Source organism: Loxodonta africana, chromosome 16 (genome assembly GCF_030014295.1).
Source record: "Loxodonta africana isolate mLoxAfr1 chromosome 16, mLoxAfr1.hap2, whole genome shotgun sequence".
Lineage (NCBI taxonomy): Eukaryota > Metazoa > Chordata > Mammalia > Proboscidea > Elephantidae > Loxodonta > Loxodonta africana.
This window is the reverse complement of record NC_087357.1, coordinates 40,361,586-40,389,287: the sequence shown is the minus strand read 5'-3', so window position 1 is coordinate 40,389,287 and position 27,702 is coordinate 40,361,586. Positions and strand designations below refer to the sequence as shown.

Sequence of the window (27,702 nt, the reverse complement as noted above, 5' to 3'; positions counted from 1 at the left end):
AGATTGGCGGCCTGAGAGTGTCATGGAGCGGGGCTCTCTAGCTACCGTCTCTATGGTTCGGGGAATCTCCAGGTCAGGACTTGACCAGTCCGGCTTTTGCGCGTGCGCGAGCCGGGCGCGTGCCTGCCCTCCCGCAACTGTCCGAACCCCCGGGTGGGAGGGGTGCGTCTGGGAACGTTGCGGCGGCGGCCGCCGCGGCCCCAGCACCCAGTGCGGTTCCGGCTCCGCGCTTGCGCCCGGGAGCCCTCGGCTGTCTGTTTAGGCGGCGGTCGCTCGGGCCTCAGATGGTGGGTCCCGAGGATGCTGGAGCCTGTTCGGGAAGAAACCCCAACTCGCTCCCTGTGCCGGAGCCCGCGGGCCAGGACGGGAAGATGATCCGGGCCACGGGCGGCTTTGGCGGAGGCGTCGGCGCTATGGAGCCGCGGGAGGAGGAGGAGGAAGACGAGGAAGAGGAGGAGGAGACGCCGCCTCGTCAGCTCCTTCAGCGTTACCTCGCGGCGGCTGGGGGGCGGCTGGAGCCGGGTCTCTGTTACTGTCCGCTCTCCGTCGGCCAGGCCCCCGCCCCGCCGCTCTCGGCAGCCCCGCGCGCGGGCGCCTGCCAGCCGGGCTCAGGCTCCAAGCTCGGCGGCGCGGAGGTGGCGGCGGATGGCCGCGCGCCGGGGCGCGGAGGCATGACCAACGGGGACTCGGGCTTCCTGCCGGACTGGGACTGTCGCGACCCGGAGGAGGCTCGGGGGCTGCACCGCGCGGGCGGCCGGGAGGCGCGCGGCCGCCGCCCGTGCGGCCGCCTCCGCCTGGAAAGGCCTGGTGACGAGGGCGCGGACGGCGCGGGCAGCCCCTCCGACTGGGCCGCGCCGCTGGAGGACCCGCTGCGGAGCTGCTGCCTGGCGGCGGCCGACCCCGAAAAGCACGAGGGCGCGGGCAGCGACTCGGGGGGTAGTTCCGTAAGCGGCGGCAGCAGCGAGGACTTGGAGCACCCGGCAGCCGGCGCCAGGGGTCCCGAGGAGGGCGCGTCCCCAGCCGCCTCGGCCGAGAGGACTAGCGGGGGCGCGGGCGCGGAGTCGCGCTTGGGCTTCTCCGACGTTCACTGCAACTCTCGGAACACGTTCGAGGTGAGCCGCCGCCAGAGCGCCGGCGACCACCTGCCCCCGGCGGCAACGCCGCAGCCCCTCTCGGCTGCGGAGCAGGGCCCCGTGGGGGCCTCGGCCCGGGCTCGACGGAGCGGCGGCTTCGCCGAGTTCTTCGCCAGGTACAGCCCGGGGGCTCGGGGAGGTTTCGGGGCCGGGGGCAGGAGCGTTCAGGAACTGACTCGGTGGTCACCCCCTTGCGGGCCCCTGCGCGCGTCAGGGCTTGGCTTTGATTTATGAACCGGGGAAGAGGAACCCAGTCTACATGGTCAGTTTGGGAGAAATTGAGAGGTCTTTGGGAAGCGAGTCTTTCTGTTCCTCTGTCGGCCAGAGGCCTTACCTGCCATTCACACCTGGTTTCTGTGCATTCAGGTCCGCCAGCATGCTAGTGCTATATCTGTAGTTTTGTCTTTTCCGGAAAAGCATACAAGCTTCTTCGGCCCCAATTTGATTACTGTAGAACAGGACTACGTTGGTGTGGGGAGACGCATGTGTGTACGGGTGTGGTTTTGTGAAAGAAAAAGGGAAGTCACTTTGCACAGTGTCTATTTGCGTGGAGTCTAAATCCATTCAAGTAGCTTGGAGATACCTGAAACTAGAAGGGATTGTGTGTAGTAGTACTTAATCACTTATTGCAGTGACCTTTCTTTAAATGTGGTCAGTTTGGTGTTTAGAACATGATCCCAGCTCTTTTATATCGGAAATCCCTCTTCTCTACTTCTCCAGATAAGCTTCTACTTTTTTTTGGCAACTGCTTTTAATTATTTTAGGACAACCTTTTTTTTTTTTTTGTAGTAAATATAGACAACAGAACATTTGCTATTTCAATAAAATTTTCATGGTATTCGTATTGGAGATTTGATGTGATAGTCTCGAAATTAAATTACGGAGTTTTGTTGTTTTAGAAATCCAGAAAGCCTGTTGCCGTCGAGTCGATTCCGACTCATAGCGACCCTAAAGGACAGAATAGAACTGCCCCATAGGGTTTCCAAGGAGCACCTGGTAAAGATAAGAAAATATTCCCAATTTGTAAGTCCTCCTTTTCAGAGTTACATTGTGCTTTTCGTACCCTTTTCAGGGATCTTAACTATAACCAAATGTGAAAGAAACTTAAAATTCTGTAAAGTTTTAGAGGGCAATACAATTAGTGTGCATATATGTAGATGCACAGGCACAGTTTTCTGATTGGAATTTATATTTCTCATTCCTCTTTCTACGTTCTTACCCCTTGTTCTGGCTACTTGTGTAAGTTTACAAATTACACTAAAGTTGCTTAAATCAAGATTGAGAATTCTTAATTTTGTGTCACTCATAGTGAGATCTGCACTTGTGCCTGTGCCGTTGTTAGGCGCCCTGGAGTTGATTTCAACTCATAGTGACCCATGTGACAGGGTAGAACTGACCCATAGGGTTTTCTTGGCCATAATCTTTATGAAACAGATCGCCAGGTCTTTCACCCAAAAAGCCGCTGGGTGGGTTTGAACCACCAACCTTTTGGTTAGCAGCTGAGCGCTTAACCATTTGCACCACCAGGGCTCCTTACTTGTGCCTAGAGTTGCGAAAATATATTTAAAGCTTGTAGTGGCAATATTCTAAAAAGTCTCAAGATGAGTTAAGCTTATATATTTGTGACCCTCTGTAGCCTCGGATGTTTATTGGTTATTGTATTAATCTTGGTTGTGTTTTGATGCCAGGTATCGGGGCAGTTGTAGACCTGTGAGGGGCTATGGAATTCACTAATTCAACCGGTATAGCCTGAGTGCTTGCTCTGTGCCATGCATTGAGAATAGAGATGGTTTGGACAGTGGCTTCTGACCTGGAGGTGGGGTGCAGGATAGTGGGCATTAAGTTTGAAGACAGATATGTATGTATTGCAATTTATGAACAATAACAAGGCAAACCTATTATAGGTAGACTTCATATTATTAGCAGTAGGTGGGAATTTTGATCTAATTTTAAAATTTTCCTTAACTGGTAGGCTAATAGGACTTTTATTAATACAGCTAGATAACGCTTAAGTGGTCACTTATTTATATGTGTTAGAGCACTGGATTTGAAGTAAAAAAAAAAAAAATTTAGATGCCCGAAGTTAATTTCTCTAAGCTTCATTTTTCTTAATTGAAATGTGAATATTAAGACTCTGGAAGCCATTGTTTCCTTTTTATGGCATTCTTGGAAAAAGACAGGGTCAGAGAGAAGCACAATTTTTTCAGCATTTGGCCAAAACTGTAACTGGACTCTGAACACCTTAAAGGCAGGGACTGTGACTTTTTTTTTGCTCAATCTGTAATATTTAGCACTGGTACGAGAACCCCATGCAGGTGGTGTTGAATTGGCAACTTTCATGGACCCCTTGTCTTTATTGTTCTCTAGGTAATATAATTTTTACCAAGTCCTCCCATCTCCCAGCAGAAATACCCCTTTCCCCAGTAACCTAAGAGATTTTTTCTTTCTTGTGAACAATTGCCATTCTCAACTCTGAAGCACCAAGTGAGATCTCCCTTTGGGGATATCTTGTTCTAGAATGGATTCTTGCTCTTGAATGCAACCCCTATTTCCACTTCATTTTTAGATGAGGAAGCTCAGTGTCTAAAGAAGGTAGTTTAGTTAGCTATTAACAGAGCTAGGATTAGAAATCAGAGTTCCTGATTTCCAGTCCAGGTTTACATTTGCTCACAACACTGTTCACCTGTGGCTCTTTTATGTCCCACCTAATTATTCTCTAGCCTTCCATCCTCCATCCCTCCCACTCACTCTGGGCAAATTTATAACTAATAATTTTTAGAAACAGTTTCATGTTTAACTTATGGAAAGAGGGGGACATTTTATAGAAATATATTTAATAACTGCAAAGTGTTACAACCATTAAGACACACAATAGACAGGATTTCATTAACTAGGGTAGAAATTATGGGAATTTGGTACATGATGAGACTACTCTTATTTTGGAGGGCCTCAGTGGTCAATTCAGTGGTTATGCTTTCCTTCTTCTCCAGATAGACTTTCTGTTTCAGCCCATGTTGGGGATTTACTTCCACTTCATATGGGTACCTCGCCGTGTTTATGGTGACTTGGCTATGGGAGCCCTTCAAGTAACATTCTCCTGCATCCTTGGTCGTTTCTTGTTTATTAAAGTTTTGAATGCTAGCTGGATATGACTACCCATTACCTCCACCAGCTCAGCAGTGAAGGAGATCAATTTTTTTATTGTTGTTATTGTTGAGAATATACACAGCAGAACATAAACCAATTCAGCGTTTTCTACGTATACAATTTAGTGACATTGATTACAGTCTTTGAGATGTGCAACCGTTCTCACCCTCCTTTTCTGAATTGTTCCTCTCTCATTAACATAAACTCACTGCCTTCTAAGGTTCCTGTCTCATCTTTCCAGTTGCTGTTGTCACTTTGATCCCATATCCAAAAGCAACCTGTTGCTGTCAAGTTGATGCTGACTCAGTGACCATATAGAACAGACTTAGAACTGCCCCACAGGGTTTCTAAGGAGCAACTGGAGGATTCAAATTGCCGACCTTCTGGTTAGGAGCTGAGCTCTTAAACATTGTGCCACCAGGGCTCCTTAGTATCATATAGGTAGTTCTTAAAAGAGCGTAAAGCTCAATCAAGGCAGACATTTTTAACTAGTTAACCTAAATTATTGTTTGGTTTTAAACAGACTTCAGGGGTTATTTTTGGTTTAAATTTTAAAGATTATCTCATGGCAATAGTTTCAGGGATTCTTCCAGCCCCCATGGCTCTAGAAACTCTGGATTATATGAGAATTAAAAATTCTCTTCTGCATTTTCCCGCTACTGAAGAGGAGATGAATTTTTTAAATCTCTTGCATTTGCAGGCTAGCCTGTGTTCCTCAAGGATCTCTGTTTTTAAAATAAAGTAGCTTTAAACAATTTCAGGGATTCTTAAGCAAATTTATGTCTCAATTGTTTTCAAACCAGAATAGTTTATTTTTTATATAGACACACTCTCTATAAACGCATTTTTTTAAGGTCATATAATACTTCTGAGGGTTGTTAGGATTGCATTGGCATAGGTACTGTTGTTTAGGAGCATGTGTCTGTTTTTCCTGGTAGTGTTGATAATTTTTTACAAAGTCTTCATAATGAATCATAAAAACTTGGTGGCTTTAAAGGGCACAGCTAAGGTAGGGAAGAAACTATTGACGTATTTCCTCCTCTATCTAAAAAAAGAAAATTGAATTTAAATGATTTTGAAATATCTAGATCCATGTGGCTTTCCTTTTAATTGTTGAGTCCTGAAGCTTCATAAATGTTGGGGCAAAAAACTGTTTTTATATGCTCTTTTTATAACAGTTGAGCTGAATACCGAAGACTAAAGGCTCTTTTAGTGATTTTTTTTTTCACATCTAGACAGTCTTTGTTCCCCCCAATTAGAAAATTGATGAGCGTATATATTCTTGTTATTAAGTATGATACTGAGAATTTTAAATTTCTATAGCTATAACTTTTCTTAATTTAAGATTTTTTTCCTTTGAACAGTTGCCATTCTTAACTATGAACCTCCAGGTGAGATCTGCCCAGAATTTGACTAGTTGACAAAATCATAATTCTCCTGACTGAGCCATCATAGACCTTTGTCAGACGGAGCTCTCTTATTTGTTCCACAGTGTTTATTTCTTCAAGCCAACTAAATACAAAAACTGCGGTTTCATACCAGTTTCTCAGAAAATCCCTTCTTCAGTATCTCCATAAGGAAAAGACAAAACATCAAACTTCTGATAAGTTTTAAAAGATTTTCAGAGCTCCCCAAAACAAGTAATTCTTTATTAGCGGTGTGGTACAATTATTTATAAAGAGAATGAAGGAATATCTATTGAAATTTATATTGGATTTTTGTTATTACAAGAAACTATAAAAAGAAATGGAAAAACATTCATTTCCGTGTCATTAATAAAACTTCTTTGGACATTTTATACATATGTATAAATGTGTATGTATACATATATATAAATTTGTATATGTAAGTGGTTGTTACTAGCCATTGGGTTGAAGGCCCCATGTGTGCAGAGTAGAACTGCCCCACAGGTTTTTCGATGCTGTGACCTTTCAGAAGCAGATCACCAGACCTTACTTCTGAGGCACCTCTGGTGGGTTTGAACCACCAACCATTTGCACCACCCCAGGTGCCTATATGTATATGTATGTTAATATAACTGTTTAAAATTTTAGAAAAGCTGAAAAGAATGCATAATTAATTGCTCTAGAATAAAAGTAAGAGTCTGTTAGGATTTTAGAATGTTATCAATATACCCATTATAATAACATCAAGTTGAGGAGCAAATGGTTCAAGAGCCTTTTGTATCCCTGTATCTGACTCCCCCTCCCCTTCAGATCCAGCATTTTCTTAAAAGAAAACAAACCAAACATTGTAGAGATCTGCCTTGAACATGGGAAATCCAGCACTGGTACAAGAACTTCACCTTAGAAACTATGTTTAAGGTAGTAAGTTGTTGTTAGATGCTGTTGAGCCAGTTTTTGACTCCTGGTGACCCCATGTGACAAAGTAGAACTGCCTCATAAAGTAGGTTTGAACTACAAACTTAGAGATGTAATACTCTCCATATACATTAAGTAGAAAGTATTTATATAGGGAATCGTCAGTTTTTGTGGGACCAAGATAATTTACTCAAACATATTATTTTGAAGGGCTCAACTAAATTAACATTTTAACACTGTAGTCCGGTAAACAAAACAAATAAAGCACGCTGTTGTTGTTAGGTGCCATCAAGTTGATTTCCACTCTTAGTAACCTCATGTGACAGAGGAGAACTGCCCCACAGGGCTTTCTAGGTTGTAATCATTATGGGAGCAGATCAACAAGTCTTTTTCCCGAGGACTCGCTGGGTGAGTTTGAACCTCCAGCCTTTCATTTAGCAGCTGAGCGCTTAATCCTTGCCTTACCAGGGCTCCTGTAAGGCACACTATTACTCTGATAATAACTTGGAGTTACTTGTTGGTAGAAGTTTTCTGAACTACCCAAAATGGGCATTGAGCTTTTTTTTTTTTTAAATAAACTTTTATTTTAAAACGGTTTTAGATTTTCAGAAAAGTTGCAAAGATAGTATAGAGCGTTCTGTATACTCCTCACCCTGTTGACCCAGTTGTTAGCATCGCATTACTGTGGTACATCTGTCACAACTGAGGAGTGGACCTTGGCATTACTGTTAATTAAACTCCAGGTTTTATTTGACATAGGGATTTTGACTTTTATTGGGGAGCAGTTGTGTTTTACTATAAAATCGAAGTGGAAGAAACTTCAAAATGGAACAAGCAGACTACGAGTAAGAAAATATTGACACATTGTGAAAAATGTAACTAATGTCATTGGTCAATTTGTGTGGAAATTATCAAATAGGAACCTAAATTGCTGTGTAAAGTTTCACGAAAAAACACAAATGCTATTATTATTAAAAACAAACACAAAAAACAAACCAGGAGGCCTTAAGCTGTTGGTGAGAAGGTAAACTTAGAAAACTTTTTTAGAAAGCTGATTTGTAGCAGTAACATTAAATTTATTTGTACGATTTGATCTAGTAATTCCATTTTTGTGAACTTGCCCTGGTGTATTAAAAAAAATTGGAGCCATTTTGAAAGACGAAAATTAAGGGAATGCATGTATTATGACATTTTTATATATCATTGAGTGTTACAATTCAGTTATTGAAATCATCTTTAGGAAGAGTTTATTTAATGGTATGGGGAAACTTTTGTAACAATGTTGAATGTGTAAAACAAGATACAGTGTGGTGTCAACTGTGTAAAATAAAATTCTTAGAAGTTAGAGAATATGCCAAATTAAACAGAGTATTTTTCGGGGGGGGGGGAATGGAAGAAACTTCAGGGATCACCTTATCTAATTTCTTAATACTCTATGGAAAATGCCGTCATGGGAGAAATCTTTTATTTGCTGGGCATGGTCTAACAAGATGGTATTGATTTAATAATGGAAATGAGTTAGGCCTGGTAATGAGTTGTTCTTCAGGTGGACCTACAGCAGTGATTTTCAAAGCTTTTCAGTTCAGAGTACTTGGGGGCAGCATTTAGAAAGATTTAACAGTACCCGTTTATCCCTAGGAAAAAAATTATAAAAGTATATGTTAATTCTTCTTAATTTCATTTGTTTCCAAAATTATGTTTACATATTTTCTTTTTTTGATTCTTTAAAAAATTCTGTGACCTAGGAAAAGTGGTTGTTGTGGTATGTCATTGAGTCTATTCTAACACATAGCAACCCCATGTGACAGAGTAGAACTGCCCCCTAGGGTTTTCTTGGCTGCCATCTTTGTGGACGCAAATCACCAGGTCTTTCTCCCCCAGAGATGCTGGGTGGGTTTGAACCACTAACCTTTTGATTAGCAGCCAGGCACTTAACTGTTGGGCCACTAGGGCTTCTTTTCCTAGTCTGGGTAGGATTTATTATTATTATTATTTTTTTACAGTTTTTTAAAAAAAAATTGTGCTTTAGATGAAGGTTTACGGAGCAAATTAGTTTCTCATTAAACAATTAATACACATATTGTTTTGTGACATTGGTTACCAACCCCACAACATGTCAGCACTCTCCCCTTCTCTACCTTGAGTTCCCCATTTCCATTCTTCCAGCTTTCCTGTTCTTTCCTGCCTCCTTGTCTTTGCCCTGGGCTGGTGTGCCCATTTAGTCTCATATACAAGATTGAGCTACGTGTATTATTGTTTTATGGGCCTGTCTAATCTTTGGCTGAAGGGTGAACCTCAGGAGTGACTTCAGTACTTAGGGATGTCTGGGGGCCATACTCTCGGGGTTTCTCTAGTCTCTGTCAGACCAGTAAGTCTGGTCCTTTTTTGTGAGTTAAAATTTTGTTCTAAATTTTTCTCCCATTCTGTCCAGGACTCTCTATCGTGATCCCTGTCAGAGCAGTGGGTGGTGGTAGCTGGGTACCATCTGGTTGTGTTGGACTCAAAGTCTGGTTGAGGCTGGGATAGTTGTGGTCCATTAGTCCTTAGGACTAATCTTTCCCTTGTGTCTGGTTTTCTTCATTCTCCCTTGCTCCAGATGGAGTGGGACCAGTGAAATATTTTAGATGGCCACTCACAAGCTGTTAAGACCTCAGACGCTACTCATCAAAGTAGTATGTAGAACATTTTCTTTGTAAACTGCGTTGTCATTTAAGCTAGATGTCTCCTGAGACCATGGTCCCCAGCCCTCAGCCCAGTAATTTGGTCCCTCAGAGAGTTTGGATGTGTCTATGAAGCGTCAATGACTTTGCCTTGGTTGAATTGTACTGACTTTTCCAGTGTTGTGTGCTGTCTTACCCTTCAGCAAAGTTACCACTTATCTATTGTCTACTTAGTGTTTTCCCTCCTGCCCCTTCCCTCCCTCATAACCATCAAAGATTGTTTTTTTCTGTGTATAAGCCTTTTCATGAGTTTTTATAATAGTGGTCTCATATAGTATTTATTCTTTTGTCATTGATTTATTTCACTTAGCATAATGCCCTCCAGATTCATTCACGTTGTGAGATATTTTGCAGATTCATCATTGTTCCTTATTGTTGTGTAGTATTCCATTATGTGTATGTGCCGTAGTTTATCCATTCATTTACTGATGGGCAGTTAGGTTGTTTCTTTTTGCTATTGTGAATAATGCTGCAGTGAATATGGGTGTGCGTATATATTTACAGTTATTTGCCCAAAGTCAGATAGCTTGATTAATAAAATATTTATTTATTTAATAAATAGTGGAAGAATCAAAACTAGGCTATAAATCAGATTCCTAGGATTTGAAGCTAGGAAGTGTTGATTGATAGTTTTCCCCTACTGCAGAGATTTCTTAAACTTTAGTGTCTGGAATTACCTGGGGATCTTGCACTTCATCAGACCCCTTCTGATTCAGTAGCTCTTGGGTGGGGTCCAGCAGGAATCCAATTATTTAACAGGGTCCCTCATATAATTCTGATACACGTGGTCCCAGACCGTGTTTACTAAAATAGTGCCCTAATTGATAGGCATATCTCCAAAAGCAGTTACTGAAAGAAGGTACAACACATATTTGTAGCTCACATGCTTTTTTCATTTAAAATTGTCTAACGTGGATACCGGAGCACTGCTGGCACAGTGGTTAAGAGCTGTGATAAGCTATGGCTACCAACCAAAAGGTAGGCAGTTTGAATCCAACAGCTCCCCCTTGGAAACCCTATGGGGCAGTTCTGCTGTGTCCTATAGGTTCGCTGTGATTCAGAACCCACTCAATGGCAATGGGTTTTTGGTTAGTATAGGTACTATGTAATTGATTAGTGTAAACAAACATACAATAGAGAACAGATGAAGACATACAAATATTGAAGTGCTTTGGTAACCTTCAATGGGTTGAACAATTACCTTTGCCAAATTAAATCTCAAGGTTCCGAGTGGAACAAATGGTTTGTGCTTGACTACTAAGCAAAAAGTTGGTAGTTCGAACCCACCCAGAAGCACCTCGGAAGAAAGGCCTGGTAATCTGCTTCCATAAATATTACATCCAAGAAAACCCTCTGTAACGCATGAGGTCGCCATGAATTGGAATCAGCTGTTAGCCTCCTTTTTATTTATGGGAAAGATCTTTTACTTATATTACATTTCATGTTGTTTAGATAGCCACACTTGCCTGTTTTGTGAAAAGCTTTAACTTACAAAATCTTACTGAAGTCTTCTCAAAGTGGTGTGATAAATTTACCTGTCTATTTACAGCTCATCAGAAAGGGTGTTAGTTTACCTTCTTTTGCTGCTAGTTATAATTCTTTGTCCATGCCTTTAAGAAGAAATCTTGCACTTGCACATGGTTTACGCCTCTCCAAAATGTGCCGCTTCAGCCTTTCTAGCACTTCTTATTTCTGTGTCCAAAAGAAGAGAGGGAAACCCATGTGACTGTCTGGGTTTTCAGCAGACTCTTCTCAGCAAGTAAGAGACGTTTACCTTAAGAAACCAAGCTACAAGTCACACTCTTACTTAGAGCTAGTTTGAGAGTGAACTTGATAACGTGGTAGATTTACCTTTAAATTTGGCTTTTCATTTTCTTTTTAATTTGAATTTTATATTGGATACATTTTTGTTGTTAAAAAATATTTCCATGTGCCTGTCTCTAACTCCACACAGATTAAAACATTTAAAATTTGGAACTGAACATGATAGTTTTGAAATCAAATTATGTGCCGTTTTCTCATATTTTCCCAAATGTACGACTACCCATTGTACGTTGAGGCATTATTTAGTATTTCCAGATCTGATTTTCATCTAGACTGTTGTAGCCATCTTCTACTCAAGTAGGGAAAATACTTTTTGTTTGTGTCCCAGGAAAATTATTCAAGGACTACAACAATTTACTTTTTATTGATGGTGTTAGAAAAATATAAAGTGCTCACATTATGTGCTCTGGAAAAGCATGGTAGGGAATATAAAATAAAACTAAAGATAAAGACTTTGTTTCCACACTGTTCAAATTAAGGCAGTGAGAAGAAGAAAAGAAAATTGGAAGTTTTGCAGGTATGGTTAGAGGTGAGGGAAACTGGTAGAGAACAGGTTTTTCTGCATAAAATGCTTGCTTATAGAGAAAAAAAAAAGGCTGAAAACAATAATGTTAGGTAAAAGTTAGCCCTGTTGCTAGGTGCTTTGGCCTTTGAGCTTCAGAGTATTACCACAGGTTATCTCCACATCTTTCTTATTTTTTTTTTACTCTTGCCTACTTCATTGTCTTTGTGTTTCTGGTCACTTCTTTCCATCTAGGGAACTGCTGTGCCTTTCTGTCTATTTCTTTGATACTTCTTCTTAACTTTCCTAATGTCCCCATCCCCCCTCTTCTTAACTTTCCTAATGTCCCCATCCCCCCTCTTCTTAACTTTCCTAATGTCCCCATCCCCCCAGCATCTCTTTACAGGCCATACAGTACAACTGAAATATTTTTTTCTAATGACAAGCTGTATCTATAAGGTTAATTTAGGCTTTAAAAAAAGTTTAGGTTGTTAATATGATAGAATCAGTTATTAAAAAGTACATGTGTCTAAGGGTGAAATAAATACAATGTACAGATGGGTGCAGTGTATTCTTATTTGAGATCCAGTGCTAAAAGGAAAGGAAATTTTCTCCTGTACCACCATGGTATATATAGTAAACAGAATTAAAATCCCTTTCTCCCATGAGAAGAAAATTCATTGTTCATTACCAGGATGATGTACTTAAATATACTAATGTAAATTAAAACATTAAAGTTTTAAATCTGTAAAAGGTCCCAAGTGAATGAGTAATTTGTGTTTTTGAAGAGTGACAAAATTGGAGTTGTTTTTTTTTTTTTTTTACTTACATGGCCCTTGACCTCCGTACCCCCTCTCCCTCTTTGGATTGACTATTTCACTTGATTGATTAAAGAGATTAATAACTCTTAAATGTTGTTTGGAAAACAGATTTTGTGGCTCAGAATCGGGTGATGATGATTGTTTTACTCTTACATAAGACTACAGAAATACAATCTGTTGATCTAGTTGTTCATATAATGGAAACATCATAATATCATGTAGGAAAAGAAAAGGTTAGCTTGGTCAGGAGAATGGTTTTACCTTTGTTATATTATAAGAAGATGGTTTGTATCAGGCATACCATCAATTCAGAAAGTCCTTTTAGGTCAGACTTGAGCAAAATATCAATAAAACCAAACCAAACAAAAAATCAACAACTCTAGAGTTAAATGTTTGCCTCTTTGTCCTTAGATGTTTAGGCACCTGATACATCATTATTTAGCCACTGCTTGAATTCTTTTACTGACAAGGCAGTCTACTGAGGGTGTTAACTTATTAGAAGTTTCTTTATGTTGAAGCACAGTGTATCTTTTTATGTGCTCATGGTCCTCATTTTTCCCTTTAGAGCTTTGGAGAACAAGTCAGTTCTTTTATATGATCATCCTTGGGATATGTAAAGATTGCTACTAAACCTTTTTTTTTTCTTCTTGAACCCTCTTAGCTAAGCATATACAGGTCTTATAAGTTAGTTTGCAAACTCCTTACTATTCATTGAGCCCCTGTTTTGTATATTAGGGATTAGGGAAATTTGGTAAGTAAAACATTAAAAAATTTTATAATGGGAAAGTCACATTAATAGATACAATGTTACCTGATTAGTGTTATCAAGGAGGATACAAGGATGCATCAGTAGCACTGAGGAAGGAGTTATTAACTTTTGGGGTGGGGAGTTAGGGAATTCTTCACAGTAGATAAAATATAAAAGCTTGGTCTTTTACTAATGAGAAGGGTTTGGATTGGAAGGCCGATAACAGTACATGCACACAACAACATATGCAGAAATATGCATGAAGTATCACAGCACTTTTGGGGACTGCAGACACTCTTTAATGTGATCTTCTCTAGGGTCTGTGAGGTTGAATGCCAAAAACCAAGACAAAAAGGATGGGACTAGATTATGGAGGAGCTTGTATGACAGAACTAAGGAGTTTAAACTGGATTCCACAAGGGGTGGCATGGGACCTTTGATTGGTTTTTTAAACAAAGGGTGACATGCTTAGAGTTGCTTTTAGAACAGAGACTCTTGTAGCAGTGTGGCAGATGATTTGGGACTTAAGAAACTGGGGTTTGGAGACAGTTATAGTAGTTTATGGGTGTTTGTTAGGCTCCACATCAAAACGTAATATCTGGATACCCACTGCCATTGAGTTGATTCCAACTCATAGTTACCCTATAGGACAGAGTAGAACTGCCCCATAGGGTTTCCAAGGAGTGGCTGGTGGATTCAGACTACCGGACGTTTTGGTTAGGAGGCTGAACGCGTAACCACTGCGCCACCAGGGCTCTGATATCCAGATGAAACCTGTTACCGTTAAGTCAATTCTGACTCATAATGAACCCTACAGGACAGAGCAGAACTGCCCCGTAGGTTTTCCAAGGAGCGATTGGTAGATTTGAACTGCTGACCTTTTGGTTAGTGGCTGAGCTCTTAACCACTACCCCACGAGGGCTCCCAATGCCCAGATAGTTGATGTAAATAACTTCAAGTAAATCTTTAAATCCTCATCAGAAGGGAGTGCTAAAAAATTGAGTGACATATATTTATATCAGTAGCTTTTTTGGTGAGGATTTAACAGTGGTAAACTTTGAACCCGATTTTTGCTTTGAGAGAATTGGGTTAATAAAATAGAGAGCCTTGTGAAAAATTATTTGTCTGCCACGTTTTGTGAGGAATTTGATGAGGGAGATAAGCCAGAATAGCTGTTAGGCTAGGTGTTTTACTGTTGTGGGTCAAAAGGGAAACAAGGTTAGGGGAAAACCAGAGTGTGTAAAGCTGTTGTTGCAGAGTTAAGTCTTTATGTTCAATGCATAAGTTCTATACATTGCTTCATTAAAATGGATTGTGACAAAGTCCGCAGCAATATGGCGGTGTGGGCAGCTCCGTGCTCCTACCTCTACACCAAAACACTAAAGAAAGCAAGCAAAAACTGGAAGAAACACCCTTGTTAGAACTCTGGAAACCGGTCAGAGGGTTACAGTGACTAAATGAATCTTGAATCAAGAAAAAGGCAACCTCTAAATGGTAGGAAAGCTTTGGTTTTCTACTCACCTGTACCCCACCCCCTTCTCAGCTCAACTGGCTGTCATAAGTGGTGGCAGCTGACACTCCTGGAGAAGGATTAGCTTGGTCTCTGGCTCTAGAACAAGCACAGCAGACATTATTTGCAAATTATTGTGTGTGTCTGTTCTAACCTGTCTGGGGACTGCCTTAAGGACTGAAGCAAGGTACTTATCTCAGTTTGGCCTGTCTGAGAGCTCGTGCAGGGCTGAGGGGCAGTGGCAATGACCTAAGGCTGTAATCACCTGTAGCAAACTAGGTCTAAAGAGTGCGATTAAGGCATACAGTAAACACCTAAAGACCAGAAGGAAAAGCCTAGGAGAAGGTTTCTTTGGGAAATTAAGGCTTTCCAAAGTACTATGTATATGGGGGAAAGATGCACGCCCAGCAATTACCTGAGAATTTCACCTTGGCTGAATCCTAGATTCAGTGCAAGCCTGGCTAAATGTTGAAAGAGGGCTCAGCACAGAGCCAATTTTCAAAGACTGGAAGAGGTGTTTTTTGTTGTAGGTGGTGGTAGTGGTGTCATTGTACCCACCTTCCCTCCTGCATTCAAGGAAATCTCTGTCAAAACACCAGCTGAACACAAGCTAAGGAACAGAGACTTTAATGTCCACACACATCTAGGAAGGCAGTGTTTGTGAAAAATAGGGGAATTCACTAAAAAAAACAGGCAACTATAGCTTTCAAAAATTAAAAAAAAAAAAAAAACCATAAAAACAAAAACAAGAAAACCTCAGCAAACCATGGAGAAGGGGAACAATCTGATTCCCAGAGATACCACCTTATAATAGTCAAATGTTCCAGTTTCTACAAAGAATTGCCAAGGCAAAGAAATAGAAAATATCCTTTTAAGGAACCAAGCAAAAATACTGCAGCTGAGAAGTACAGTAACTGAAATGAAAAATTCACAGAAGGGGTGCAGTAGCAGATTTGAGCTGGCAGAAGAAAGAATCAGCAAATGTAGGACAATTGAAATGATAGAGTTTGAGAAGCTAAAAGAGGAAAGAATGAAGAAAAGTGAACAGAGCCTAAGGGACTTGTGGGACAACATTAGGTAGATCAACATATACATTATAGGAGTCCCAGAAAAAGAAAAGAGAAAGAAAAACTATTTGAAGAAATAATAGTTGAAAACTTCCCAAATTTGATGAAAGACATGAATCTACACATCCAAAAAGCTCAACAAACCCCATGAAGGATAAAGCCAAAGAGATCCACACTGAGACACATTATATTAAATTCTCAAATCAAAGACAAACAGAAAATCTTGAAATTGGCACAAGGGAAGTCTTTGGTTTGAAAGCTATAGGCAGTTGCCGTAAGCACATTGTTTACTTCAAATTGCGTATATATTTTGAGGAGGCTTATGGACCTCTTGCAGCCCGTTTGTAGAGGTGCATTGATTCTTCATGTAGGACCTTTGGCCTAGATACTCTCTAATGTCCCTAAAAAAAAAAATGTCCATTGCCATTGAGTAGATTCTGACTCATAGTGACCCCACAGGACAGAGTAGAACTGTGTCACAGGGTTTCCAAGGAGTGGATGGTGGATTCAGCTGCTGAAGTTTTAGGTTAACAGCTGAGCTCTTAACCACTGTGGTAGCTCTAAAATAGTATTTTTTAAAATTGTACTTTAGATGAAGGTTTACAGAACAAACTAGCTTCTCACTCAACAGTTGGTACACTATACTGTTTTATGACGCAGGTTACCAACCCTGTGATCTCTCAACACTCTCCCTTCTCAACTTTGGGTTCCCTGTTACCAGTTTTCTTATCGCTCCCTGCCTTCTAGTCCTTGCCTCTGGGCTGATTGTGCCCCTTTAGTCTTGCTTTGTTTTATGGGCCTGTCTAATCTTTGGCTGAGGGGTGAACCTCGGGAATTACTTCATTACTGAGCTAAAAGGGTACCTGGGAGCCACACTCTCAGGGATGCTCCAGTCTCTGTGAGGCCAGCAAGTCTGGTCTTTTTTTGTGAGTTAGAATTTGTTCTGCCTTTTTGTGCAACTCTGTCCCGGACCCTCTTTTATGATCCCTGTCAGAGCAGTCAGTGATGGTAGCCAGGCACCATTTAGTTGTACTGGACTCAGTCTGGTGGAGGCTGTGGTAGTTGGGGTCCATTAGTTCTTTGGACTAATCTTTTCCTTGTATCTTTAATTTTCTTCATTCTCCCTTGCTCCTGAAGGGGTGAGACCAGTGGAGTATCTTAGATGGCCCCTCATAGGCTCTTAAGACCCCAGATGCTACTCATCAAAGTAGAATGTGGACATCTTCTTTATAAACTGTGTTATGCCAGTTGAGCTAGATATTCCCTGAGACCATGGTACCCATAACTATCAGTCCAGAAATTTGGTCCCTGAGGGAGTTTGGATGTGTCTGTGGAGCTTCCATGACCTTGCCTTGAACAAGCTTTGCTGGCTTCCCCAGTATTGTGTACTGTCTTATCCTTCATCAAAGTTACCACTTATCTATTGTCTATTTAGTGTTTTTCCATACTTACCCCTCCCCTCCGTTGTAACCATCAAAGATTGTTTCTTTTTGTGTGTAAACCTTTCTCATGAGTTTTTACAGTAATGGTCTTATACAATATTTGTCCTTTTGTGATTGACTTATTTCACTCAGCATGCCTTCCAGATTGATCCATGTTATGAGATGCTTCACAGATTCATCGTTGTTCTTTATCATGGCGTAATATTCCATTGTGTGTATTTACCATAGTTTGTTTATCCATTCATCTGTTGATGGGCATCTAGGTTGTTCCCCTCTTTTTTCTGTTGAGAGCAGTGCTGCAGTGAACATGTGTGTGTATGTCTATTCATGTGATGTCTCTTACTTATGTAGGATATGTTCCTAGGAGTGGGGTAGCTGGATCATGTGGTATTTCTAGCTTTCTAAGGAAGTGCCATATTGTTTTTCAAAATGGTTGTATCATTTTGCATTCCCACCAGCAGTGTCTCCAACATTTGTTATTTCCTGTTTTCTTGGTTTGTGCCAGTAATGCTGGGGTAAGATGGTATCTCATTGTGTTTTTGATTTGCATTTCTCTAATGGCTAGTTGGAAACCCTAGTGGCGTAGTGGTTAAGTGCTGTGGCTGCTAACCAAAAGGTTGGCAGTTTGAATCCACCAGGCGCTCCTTGGAAACTCTATGGGGGCAGTTCTGCTCTGTCTTATGGGATCACTGTGAGTCGGAGTTGACTCGAAGGCAACAGTTTTTTTAATGGCTAGTGTTCGTGAACAATTCCTCATATGTCTGTTAGCCGCTTGAATGTCTTCTTTGGAGAAGTGTCTGTTCATTTCCTTTGCCCATTTTTTAATTGGATTATTTGTCTTTTTGTTGTAGAGGTATTGGATTTTCTTGTAGATTTTAGAAATTAGACCTTTGTCAGATTTGTCATAGCCAAATTTTTTTTTCCCAGTCTGTGGGATCTCTTTTCACTCTCTTGGTGAAGTCTTTTGATGAGCTTAAGTGTTTAATTTTTAGAAGATCCCAGTTATCTAGCTTATCTTCTGGAGTTTGTGTGTTGTTGATTGTTTTATATCTGGTTAATGCCATGTATTTGGGCCTCTAGCATTGGTCCTATTTTTTCTTCTATGAACTTTATAGTTTCTGGCTTTATATTTAGGTCTTTGATCCATTTCAAATTAGTTTTTGTGTATGGTGTGAGGTATGTGTTCTGTTTCATTTTTTTTGCAGATGGACATCCAGTTTTGCCAGCACCATTTGTTAAAAAGACCATCTTTTCCCCATTTGATGTCCTTTGGGCCATTGTTGAAGATCAGGTGACCGTGGGTATATGGATTTATATCTGGGTTTTCCGTTCTGTTCCATTCATCAATGTATCTGTTGTTGTACCAGTACCAGGCTGTTTTGACTACTGTAGCTGTATAGTAGGTTCTGAGGTCAGGTAGTGCAAGTTCTCCGACTTTATTCTTCTTCGGTAGTGCTTTACTTATCTGGGGCTTTTTCATTTCCCATATAAAGTTAATGATTAGTTTTTCCATCTCTTTAAAGTACGTTGTTGGTATTTGGATCCAGATTGCATTGTATTTGTAAAACGCTTTGGGTAGAATCGTCATTTTTGTTGATTCTGTTGTTTTGCTAGTCTCTCATTTATTTCTGCTCCGATATTTATTTTTTTCTTTCTTCTAGTGGCTGTGGGCTTTTTTTTTTTTTTTGCTGTTCTCTTTGTTTGAGTTGTGTAGCTAATGTTTTGATTTTGACCCTTACTTCTTTTTTAATGTGTTTTTCTGTTGCTATAAATTGACCTCTGAGGACTGCCTTTACTGTGTCCTAAAGGTTTTGGTATGATGTGTTTTTATTCTCATTTGATTCTAGGAATTTTTTGAATCCATGTCTGACTACTTCTGTTACCCAGTGATTTTTAAGTAGGGTGTTACTCAGTTTCCATGTAGTTGGTTTTTTTCTCCTTCCTCTTCCTGTTGCTAATTTCTACTTTGATGGCATTGTGGTTAGAGAAGATACTTTGTATTTTCTCAGTGTTTTGGATTTTGTTGAGGGTTGCCCTGTGACCTAAGATGTGTCTGTTTTGGAGAACTTTCCATGTGTGTTGGGAAAGAATGTGTACTTTACAGCTGTTGGGTAGGGTGTTCTGTATATGTCTGTGAGGTCAAGTTGGCTGATCATGCCCTTTAGCTCTTCCGTATCTTTGTTGAGTTTCTTTCTAGATGTTCTGTCCTTTACTGAGAGTGGTGTGTTGAAGTCTCATACTATCGTTGTGGAATTGTCCGTTTCTCTTTTCAGTGCCGTTAGAGTTTGTTTTATGTATTTTGGAGTGCCGTCATTGGGTGCCTAGATGTTTATTGTGGTTACGTCTTCATGATGGATTGTCTTTTTAATCATCATATAGTGCCCTTGTGTATCTTTTGTTGTGGATTTTGTTTTAAAATATATTTTATTTGAGATTAGTGTTAGCACTTCTGCCCTTTTTTGGTAGCTGTTTGCTTGATATATATATATTTTTCCATCCTTTGATTTTCAATAAATTTATGTCTTTGTTTCTAAGGTGTGTCTCTTGTAGACAGCATATTGATGTATCCTGTTTTTTAATTCATCCTGTCAGTCTGTGTCTCTTTATGGGTACATTTAGGCCATTTATATTCAGTGAATTATTGGCAGGGGTGAGTTTATTGCTATAATTTTGTACTGCTTTTTTTTAGTGGTGCTGATGTTTTCCTTGTTCCTCTTACTTTCCTGTGCTGAATTCCTTTTGTTTGTGGATTTTTTTTTTCATTTCTTTTGTTTCTGTAGATTTTGTTTCTACTGAGACTTTATGTTTTTCTTTTTTATTTTGATGAATAGGTTTGTTAACTTTCCTTTTGGTTACCTTGAAATTTATCCTTATCTTTCTAGGTTTGAACCAGTCTGTTATTACTTGATATTGCCTCCCTCTCCTTTAGGAAGTTCTATACCTACACTGTTTATTCTCTCTTACTGTTCTGATGTTGTCATTTACAGATTAACTCTCTGGTTCCCTGTTGGAATTCTTTTGATTTTGGATAATCCTTGAGAGTTCATTTCCTAGGTTGATATCTAGTTGGTATGATCTTGCATCCTAGATTCAGGCTGTGGTTTAATGTTGCTGTGATTTCTAGTTGTGAATTTATTTTGGCATTTTGTTCCTTTATTATTTTCCTGAACTTTTCCATTTTTTGGTCTGTATTTTCCATGAATTTGCTTTTTCCGTGATTTGTCTATTTTTTCTGTATTTTTGTTTGCTTTTTTGCTTCAACTCTTGGATTGCTTTGAATATTAGAGATTTGAATTCCCTCTCGGGTAGCTCTAGTGCCTTTCCTTCTACTGGAAAGTCATCTGGTGTTTGATTTTAGATGCCTACTGGAACCATCGTGTACTTTTTTTTTTTAAATATGTTTTGATATTTTCTGCTGCCTTTGGGGCATTCGGTAGTTATTTTCTTTGTTCATATATTGTATATTTGTTTTGTCCTGCTTTTTTGTTTTATTTGGTTATGTCTGAGCAGGTGGGTTTTGTGTTCTTTGTTGTTGGTTGTCTGTGGGCACGATACTTTTCACCTCCTTGTCCAGTGGGCAGTGCCAGTTGCTCAGCTGTGGTGCAGCAGGGCAGGTTCAGTTGAAGGGTAGGGGCTGGCATGGGTTGTTTGTGGCACATAGTAGGGCAAATAGGGCAGGCCGGTAGTCAGCGCATGGCAGGTTCCAGTAGGCTGTGCTTGTGCTGCTCGGGTTTATGATGTTCTGCGCATGGTGCAGGTAGGCAGGAAGGAGGGAGAGGTTGTGATACGTGGAGCTAAGATGGGTATGTGAAAGAAGAGAGATTAGAGAGAGAAATAGGAGCCAAAAAGATTGAACAAACAAACATACAAAAAGAGAGTGCTAAGGAAGCTTGCTGTTGGAGTGGAGAGGTGAGAAACTGAGACATGGAGAAAAAGAGGAAAAATAAATAAAAATTAGAAAGAAAATAAAAGAATGAAAAGCTTCCAGGGATCCCACCAGTGTGGCTGTGCAGACTGGGGAAGTGGCTCTGAGGCTGTGCAGTATAGCCTGGCTAGAAGGGGCAGAGATATCACACAGCGCCAGGTATTCAGGAAGCAGGAAAAGAAGGTAAGTATGGAGAGATGAGAAGCTGGGAATTGAAGAAAGACCAAAAAAAAAAAAAAAGAAATGCCCCCAGGGATCCCACCAATGCAACTGTGCAGAATAGGGAAGTGGCTCCCAAGTCGCACAGTACAACCTGGCTAGAAAGGTCTCCTAAGCTGCGAAAAGAAAGAGAAAACAAAGAAACAAAACAAAATGGCCCTGGGGATCCCATCAGCTAGGTGGCACAGACTGGGGAACCAGTTCCCCAGCTGAGCAGCACTTCACTGCCTTTCAAGAAGAAGCAACGATGGTGCGTGGAGCCAGGTGTTCGAGAAAAAGGGGGAGGAGGTAAGAGATAGGGAAGAAACCAAAAGAAGCAGAAAAAAGTAACATCAGCAACAAAGAAATGGCACTGATGGAGCTGGCCACTGTGGGCAGGGCAGATCCAAGTGGCATGGAGCGAGCCAGTGCTTCCCAACCAAGAGACTGCGGTCAGTGGGAAATGGCAGAGACTGAGTGGGTTGAAGAAGGCTGGGAGGTGGAACAGCATATATCATTGGTTACTGGATACTCTCTCTTCTGCTGAGAGCTCCAGGAAGCTGCTTTCCCATATTCTCTGTCCACCAATCTCTGATGTGGGTGGGATGAATCCAAGCATCATGAAGCCAGGACCTCCCAGCTGGGTGAGTGACTGCAGTCAGCTAGGAAGTGGCAGAGGTCGAGCATGGGGGGAGAAAGATGGGTGGTGGGAAAGCATATATCACTCGTTACTGGGTGCTCTATCTCCTGCTGGAAGCTCTGTGAACCTGCTTTCCTGTATTCCCTGTCCACTGATCTTCGACAGGAGTCCAAGATGGCAAATCTGTGCTGTGTTAACGGTTCGGGGACCTCCACTCATATCCCTCCTCACTCTGTGTTCTCTGTCAGTTTTTTATTCCATTCAGTGCTTGGCTGAGTTCTTTATCTCTTCATCTGATGCTTAATGGTACCAGAATTAATGTTCGTGTCTGTTTTACTTAGTTTTTGGGGTCTGTGCTGTGGAGGGACAGTGTGGAGCTTCTGTTTATAGCACCATGTTGGCTCCGCCTACTTTTTAAAAAAACTCTCACTTTCAGCCTGTAAATTCTTTTTACAAAGAGTAAATGATATGTAATTTCTTCTCTTTTGATAGTTCTGATCTCAGAAAATATCTATTGAGTAGGGTTTATTGAATAAAAATCTATTTTTGTTTTTAAATTGTTAGCATTTGTAATGATGACAAAGATAATGTCCAGAAACAGCATGGAAAAGAAAATTCTTGGAATTAAAAAAAGCCTAAACTATCTGGCAAAAGAAGTTTTTTTTTTTTTTTTTTTGCATATAGTCAGCTAAAGTCTTTCAAGTGAAAAATGATTGAGGTTTAGAAAGAATGTAAGTAATCCTCTGGCTAGCTCTTTAATCCCGAACGCTCAAAGGTGGCCAAAGTACTAAATTTTAAAGAGACAGTAATTTTTTGAATTATGTAGCCTGGCGTGGCATTCCATAATCACTAGATAATGTTCTCTTTTTGGCCTTCTATTCTTTGGGGAAACTTTTAAGTATAAAGTCCAGGAAGTTAATGCATTTTCAGTGGCCCAGCTTCCACTGAGATGGAGTTTAAAGATTAGGTAATGATTTCTGACTTTTTAAAATTATTTTACTTTAAAAGTTGGTTACCTCCCTGTTTGGAAAAGTATTCTAATTCCTTTTAATGTCAACTCTATTTAAGTGATGATTAGAAGTTATCTAGTGAACGTAAAAGCTTAAAATAGTTATATAGATGTAAATGTTAAGCAAAAACTGGGCCCTTTTTTTTTTTTTCTGAGAGTGCTGACGTTGTTAGCGGTAAGAAAATTCAGGATTAGGTAGCCACAGTTTCCTGTAGTGTCAAATTCCACAGTCTAAGAAAACTATGCAGTTTACATTACGTTCTATCCTATGTAACTCCTTTATGTGTGATAACAAATGAAATCTTGGGAAAATGCAGACAGGCAAACATTTGTGAAGCAAATATTAACAGATATTAAAAAGCACGCATCATTTACCAGCCTTTATTATAAATGCCATTAAGGGAGAAGGCAGATAAATGGTTGTATTGCTAGGTTTGTTTTTTTTCCCCCAATCCCCACATCATTTTTTTTTTTTTTTACCTTTTCTTGGTGTGCTTCTTATCTTTTTCTTCTTGACATTTTCTGCCATATGGAAATGTTAACCTGCTGTTCCTCAGCCGTCTCTGTTTCTCAACTGGTGCAACTGACTTTCTCGATTCTTTTTGCTTTAAAGACAGGACAAAATTAGTGGAGAAATGGAATATTGTGTGTTTGTGTCTCTGCATTTGTGTAGAGAAGTGCTTGTGCAAACATGGTATATACAGTGTTGACTTGGGTGGAGGATGAGTTTGAAGAGAAAAAATGGTAATTACCATTACCATTCTCTGTGCCCTGTATGTACTGACAAGATTGTCACAGACCAAAGAAAAATTAGAAAATACATAGTTCTTAACATTTCCAGTATTTTTGAAGCAATAAAACACTTTTCAATTTATAAAAACCTGACTGTTAGGGTCTTGTGGGAAACCACCACATAATACCCTTTTATCAACCTGTTTACTTTTGGAGTCAATACAAAAAAGACATAGGAAACACAGATGGGACCTTAAAACACCAGCTTTAATACTGATAAAATTTGGGTTAAAAGACATGGCTTAGATGTGTGGCTGCAGCGGGCCTCCTAATACTTCACCTGAATTAAATGTACTCAGCCAGTCCTTAGCACAGCAGGCCTTTCCTATGGGGCTGGAGGACAAGGGGGCTGTAGAGGACACTCAGCCTCATAATAGAAGAGTAGAGCAGCCCTCTCTGCTGTTAAGCAGTAATGTTTGTCACCAAAATTCAGCTCCTCAGGTGAAGATGAATGAGGGGGCAGAGAGAAGCTAGAAGTGTTTCTCCCCAGTTACCCTCCCCCAAAATGAGAAGACTAGAATAAGAGTGACCCCTCCTCCCAACACTGTGGTAAAAATCTCATTCATACAGTCAAGCTCTGCCTCCACAGTTTGGAGAGAAAGAATTGTTCTCTCTTTAGTGTGTCCATGCTGCTTATGCATATTAATTTGTTTGACTAAGAAGCTTTTAAATTTGAATATATTGGGGGTAGGAGAAAGGGAATTTGTGTGTGTGTGTGTGTATGTATGTATGTCTGTCTTGGGTTTGAAAAGGTGATGAAGAGCCATCTAGTTCCACATATTTATTTGCATTGTGATCTCAACATCATTAGTCCCCTAACAGTGAATTGGGGGACAAGGGATGGGGCATGAGAGGAACAAGGGAGTATGACATATTTTTGGCCTATTTATGCACCTTTCGTTGTGTTTCCCCTTAAGATTTAATAAATTGTTGGTTTTGTTCCTAGGCTAACCAGTAGAAACCTGTTTAACTGTTCTATATATTTGTAATAATATTCTAAAGTTGCCTTTCATTATAGATGTACGCCACCTGGCTACATTACGGCATAAATAGTTTTGTGATGGGATAATCTGAAAATGCAATTCAGAATTTCTTAGTGGCATAAGAAATTAATGTTGAACATTATTGGATGATCTTTCTTAACAGTTCTATACCTGTGAGCTCATATTTCTTTTATGGAAATTTCTTAGTAATAACCAAAGTTTACTGAATACATAAATGGCAAGGTATTTAGGTTCTGCTTTTTCATATGAGAATGTGTTTGATAGCGATTACAATATGTAATTGTAGGCAAAGCTGTAGAGACATAACCACTTACAAGGTTCCTTGTAAAATTCTGCACATGGAGAATTTTCTGATGTGGTTATTACTGTCTTTTGGTATAATTGCATCTTATATTTGTAGTCTCTTTATCTACTGCTGTGTTTGCATTATCAGCCAGGTCACATTATTTGAAGCTGTGCTGCACCGAGTTTATAAAGAAATGCTTATGCCATTATATTTTATCGTTGTTGTTAGGTGCCCTGAAGTCACTTCCAACTCATAGCAACCCTGTGTACTACAGAACAAAACATTCCCCAGTCCTGCACCAGCCTCACAGTTGTTGCTGTCCTTGAGCCCATTGCTGCAGCCACTGTGTCAGTCCTTCTCATTGAGGGTCTTCCTCTCTTTCACTGAACCTCTTTACCAAGCATGGCATCCTTCTCCAGGGACTGCTCCTTCCTGATAACATGTCCAAAGTCCTTCCTGATAACATGTCCAAAGTACGTGAAATGAAGTCCCGCCATCCTTGCCTCTGAGGAGCATTCTTGCTGGACTTCATCCAAGACAGATTTGTTCGTTCTTCTGGCAGTCACTTGTATATTCGATATTCTTCGCCAACACCGTAATTCAAAAGCATCAGCTTATAGGTTTTTAGGTTTTAGATTTGAAGCAAATAAGACTGTGGTAAAGATCTGATTGTGGCTCATGATTGGAGTTGGGGGTAGGTGCAAAAGAGAAAGAAAAAAAAAAAAGAAACGAATAAATAGGTGGTTTTTGTAGACTTTTTTCAAGAGCTAGTTGATTGTATGAGGGCATCTGATGCAGTAACTACTTGTATATGATGATTAAACCAAGCTTATGTGTAGAAGTGAATTTACCCTAAGAAGAGTACTTAACATCTGAAATGTTTGTCTGCTTTGGTGGAAGTAAGTATTCCTCAGCTCTGTGACAGAAGTGAATGCCCAAGGCAATGTGGGAGGAGGCTAAATTTGTAGCTCCCCGACTATGGATTAAGAATATGAAAATCTATTAACTGTTTTGGTTAGTGCTCTTCAGTTGCTAGCGAGTCCCAGTTGGGACATTCGATTTATATAACTTATTAAAAGCTAGTACTTTTTGATACATACAAAATAAAATCTGTAGTAGATACATGAGCTACGATGCACAGTCACTGGGGAACCCTTTGCCCAATCTCAGAAATAGAACATTATCAATATGTTGGAAAATATGGATGTGAATGTCTTGGTATCCTGTTCACCCCTAAGAGGTGATAGTATCCTAATAGTATTCAGATAGTATCCTGAAATCTCTTGCTTTTTTAAGCAATAGTTTACCACAATATATTGTATGGTTTTACTTATTTTTGAGTTTTATAAAAATGGTAAACTCTGTACTCTTTTGCATCTGGCTTTTTTTTCTTTTTAATTTAAATCAGCATTGTTTTTAAGATTTATACACATTGAGGATGTAGCTTTGGTTCATTTTCACTGCAGAATAGTAGTATATTTAAGAATACATGACCATTTAAGTTTTCTGTCAGTGGATTTTTGGATTGTTAAAAAAGTTTTTGCTCTTTTGAACAATGTTGCCATGTATATTCTTAGATATGTCTTCTGGTGCACATGTCCAGGACTTTCTATAGGGTATGTAGCTAGAAATGTAATAGCTAGATAGATGTTTAAGCACCTGGCTGCTAACCTGAAAGGTCGGTGGTTCAAACCCACTAACTGCTCCATGGGAGGAAAGACCTGGCGATCTGCTCCCTTAAAAATTACAGTCTAGTAAACCCTATGGGGCAGTTCTTCTGTGTCAGATAGGGTCAGTATGAGTTGAAATTGACTCGCCAGCACACAGCAAGAACAACAGGGCTTGCAGCTGTTCAACTTTATGAGCTAGAAACAAATGTGATTACACTGATGTAAATTTCTAGCAATGTTCATCACTCTGTAAAATTGGTATTATCAGATTTCTTAGCTTTTGTCATTCCAATATGTGTAAAATGTTTTTCTGGTTTTATTTTATGAACTTCCTATTACCAGTGAGGCTAACTATCTTTTGAAAGATCTCTTAATTTGACATTTCTCCCCTTTATGAAATAGCTCTTAATATTCCCCTTTCAATAGAAGTTATTAATTTTAATGTGGTGATTTTATCAAGTTTTAAAAAATGATTAGTGTTTTTAGGCCTCTTTAGATGTTTCACTACTCTGAGATTAAAAAAAAAAAAACTATTTTTTTCTAAAACTTAAAAGTTTGCCTTTCATGGCTAACAGATACATGAAGAAACGCACATGATCATTAGCCATTAGAGAAATGCAAATCAAAACTACAATGATGTTTCATCTCACCCCAACAAGGCTGGCATTAATCCAGAAAACACAAAATAATAAATGTTGGAGAGGTTGTGGAGAGACTGGAACACTTATACACTGCTGGTGGGAATGTAAAGTGGTACAGCCACTTTGGAAATTGATTTGGCGCTTCCTTAAAAAGCTAGAAATAGAACTACCATAGGGTCCAGCAGTTCCACTCCTTGGGATATATCCTAGAGAAATAAGAGCCTTTATATGAATAGGTACATGCGCACCCATGTTGGTTGTGCACTGTTTACAGTAGCAAAAAGATGGAAGCAGTCAAGATG

General features: G+C 40.0%; 1 protein-coding gene across 1 annotated transcript in view; it reads left to right on the top strand.

The window, feature by feature from the left end:
* Nucleotides 1–217: 217 nt before the first annotated feature.
* The window catches only part of TBC1D12 (TBC1 domain family member 12), a 134,830-nt gene continuing 107,345 nt past the window's right edge, over nt 218–27,702 (top strand). Inside the window, exon 1 of the mRNA XM_064269564.1 lies at nt 218–1,249. Within this exon, the coding sequence (XP_064125634.1) occupies nt 285–1,249 (965 nt within the window). The 5' untranslated portion in view covers nt 218–284. The remainder of the gene's footprint in view (nt 1,250–27,702) is intronic.